The sequence below is a fragment of the Topomyia yanbarensis genome, chromosome 2 (genome assembly GCF_030247195.1).
Source record: "Topomyia yanbarensis strain Yona2022 chromosome 2, ASM3024719v1, whole genome shotgun sequence".
Taxonomy (NCBI): domain Eukaryota; kingdom Metazoa; phylum Arthropoda; class Insecta; order Diptera; family Culicidae; genus Topomyia; species Topomyia yanbarensis.
Window position 1 is genome coordinate 86047329 of NC_080671.1, and position 3118 is coordinate 86050446.

At 43.0% G+C, this 3118-nt stretch overlaps 1 protein-coding gene across 1 annotated transcript; it reads right to left on the minus strand.

Annotated features, from left to right (window-relative positions):
* Positions 1-872: 872 nt before the first annotated feature.
* On the minus strand, positions 873-1253 carry LOC131679571 (uncharacterized). Its single transcript, XM_058960310.1, has one exon. It carries the CDS (start codon positions 1251-1253, stop codon positions 873-875), a length of 381 nt encoding a protein of 126 aa, XP_058816293.1.
* Positions 1254-3118: the final 1865 nt, after the last annotated feature.

The following is a 3118-nucleotide window of genomic DNA, read 5'->3' on the forward strand; positions in this document are numbered from 1 at the left end:
GCAATGCAGCGGGCTGGCCCAAGCGCTGCCTGAAGGACGACAAATACCAAGTTCAGTCATCAGTTGAAACTCTTTCCTTGCTGCTTCCAGCTTGTCGGGTGGCATTCTGCGACATTTAAAAGCCACCGGAGGGCCTTTTGTTTGGATGTGATGAGTGATAGTCAACTAGAATACCGAACGCTGCTAGAAAATCGGCACCTATTATGGCCGCACCAACATCTGCTACCAGAAAACACCAGTTGAATCTTCGTCGTAGTCCCAAATCAGTTGACAGATAACGTTTACCGTAAACTTTTATTTTAGGTCCATTTGCAGCGTGGAGATCAAATGAAGTAGCTCCTTTCGATCTATCATTATTTGTAGCCGGTACGATGGAAACGTCGGAACCGGTGTCAATCAGAAATTTAAAATTGCTCGTGCGGTCGTGAAGCAATATGCGGCGACTCGTAAATGAATCGTTCACCCCCGTCGCTTCGGATGAACAATTGATTAGTTTTTTGAGTGGTTATACTTGCAGGATTCTCGACATTTTAGTGCGCGTCCGCCATACTTGCGATGATACCAACAAATTTCCTCTTCTCTTGACGATCTAGACGCCGAACGAGTGCGTTGTGAATCCCTCCGTGACGCTCGAATATGCCGTATCTCGGCCGTGAGAACCGCAATTTGGTTCCGCATATCGTTGTACTCGTTCACGTTGTTGACATCCGGATCACTTGACGGGCCCGCAGTATGACTGGTTGGGGATTCTAGCATTTTATCCGCCATCTCCGCTAGTTTCCCGATTGTACCGTCGCTGATAGAAAGGATTGCTTTAACGTTAGGTGGCATTCTTTGAAGAAAAAGCATCTTCAATAAGTCGTCTGTTACGTTTAATCCTGCGGCCAGCTCTTGCATCTTTGCGGGTAAGTCGGCCGCATATCACCTAAGTCACAGGAAGCTAGCAGCCGCTCGAGTCTGCTTTGCACACACATTTGAAATCTTGCAATCAGACGATTTTTTACTGCGTCGTATTTGTTCTCGTTTGGCGGATTGCTTACCAAATCGGTTACGTGACAGATTACCGAATGGTCGATCTTGGCGATGATGTGGTAAAACTTCGTGTGATCGCGAACGACGTTGGCAAGAGCGAACTGTGCTTCCGCCTGGGCGAACCACATCACCGGATCATTTTTCCAAAAATCCGGAAGCTTGACGGCGACACTTGCCGCTGCCGCCTGATTAGCGTTTTCTAATTCACCGGGGTTAGACATTTTAACTTTTACACGTTCAATCGTGATTTTCGTCGGGGTCACCAATGTGGGAAGCGTCGTGGTGAAATAAAACGACCGAACAGTACTCGAAGCGAGAAATGAATGGCAATTTATATTTTCTACGTGTCCTTACATGCTTTTACATTTGCTCATACCGAGGGGTGCGCGCCACTGTTTTCAGGTAGCGCCACCACATAGGAATAGGTCAAATACGAAGTAAAACCAAGCTCAGCTATTTTTGTTGTCTTTAGGTTAAGGACATGCTGAATAGAACCACAATGTGGCAGCTAAAATGGCTGGCGTCGTTTCTGCTTCTTCTTTTTATTTCATCGTCAAAATCAAAACATTGCATTGGCGCGCTAGACAAAACCATTTGTAACCTGAATGTCTTATACTCTTATCTCAGATTGTTTAGAAATTGTATCACTGTATGCAGGCATGTTAGCACAAGCTGATGAATAGATTCTCTTCCCGGAATTTTGATTCGTTTGGGAAATTTGTACCTTTTTATTTTTCAAAACAAATGAAACACGTGGTGCAAGAATCAGTGAGCTGATTGTTGAACGATACGCTTGTGTGCGTGCCATCTCATATCGGTATAGTGCTTTTTAACCACACACAGATGCTGAACGTAACCCGAACATAGCCGAACATAACCGAACCTTTGTTGTGATTTTGGCATCGCTTTACCTTAAGGGTGGTTTAAAGAGAATTTTACCCCAAAATTGTTTTTTTTGAGCGACCACCCCTGGCTGCTACTCCGTTATCGATCTGGACTAGCTGAAGTTGCACAGGGAATCAGTAGATAATTATGCCTAGGAGTAGCGAAACAACTTTCAATGTGCAACTTCTGGTAATCCTAAAGTGTTTTATTGTTCAATACCGGCGCCGGCCAGGCCCGAACTCCACAAGTATCACGGGAGGAGGATATTTGTTAGTAAGTATAGGAAGTTGGATTCTACTTCTTGATTACCGACGCTAGAGAGGTGAATCCACTATTTGGATTAGGTATCGATCCATCAACTCATGGATTGGGGACCAACGGGTTTACTTCCCTTTCGAAGAAAGACGTGACCACAGATTTTTTCACCTCAGAAAAATCTCAACGACCTCGGCCGGGATTGAACCCAAATCAATTTGAATGCGTAGCGGTCAGGTTTACCAACCAACCACTGGCGCCATCATACTACCTACACGCCACCGAAAAACTACCTAAAATTGAGCACTTTTGACTCAATCTCGTGGTTTCATGTGGTAAAATTAGGTAAACCGTGTTGAAAGTAGTTTCCATTCAACTACGGCAAAAATCATAACTCAACCTTGAGTTTAATTAACTTAAATTCTCGACCAACATATGATTACGGCTCAAAAGCCAACTATCAAAATTCTCTTTGAAAGGATATTCCGGACAAACCGTTACTCACCAATCACAGATGTTGGTAGTAAACAAAAGAGAAAAATTTTCTCTTTCATTGACTGCTGTGAGCTGTGTTTGGCCAGTAACGGTTTGTCCGGAATTTCATTTCAAAGAGAATTTTGACAGTTGGCTTTTAAGCCGTAATCATATGTTTGTCGAGAATTTAAGTTAAATTTACCTAATTTTGAATATACCCCAAACAACTCAAAAGTACCTTACTGCACGGAAGACCTCGACTAGTCGAATCTCTCGTTTTGTTTTTAACAACACTAATAAGTGCGAAAACGTCGCACAACTCGAAAGTACCTAAATTTAAGTTAAAATAACTTATTCTGTGAGTTGTTTTACTTATGGGTGTACTTTTAGTAATCCTGCTTCATATAAACTTCTCTAGCAACACTGTATGTTACAACCGCTTATAGCACAGAGAACAAGCTAGAACAAACTT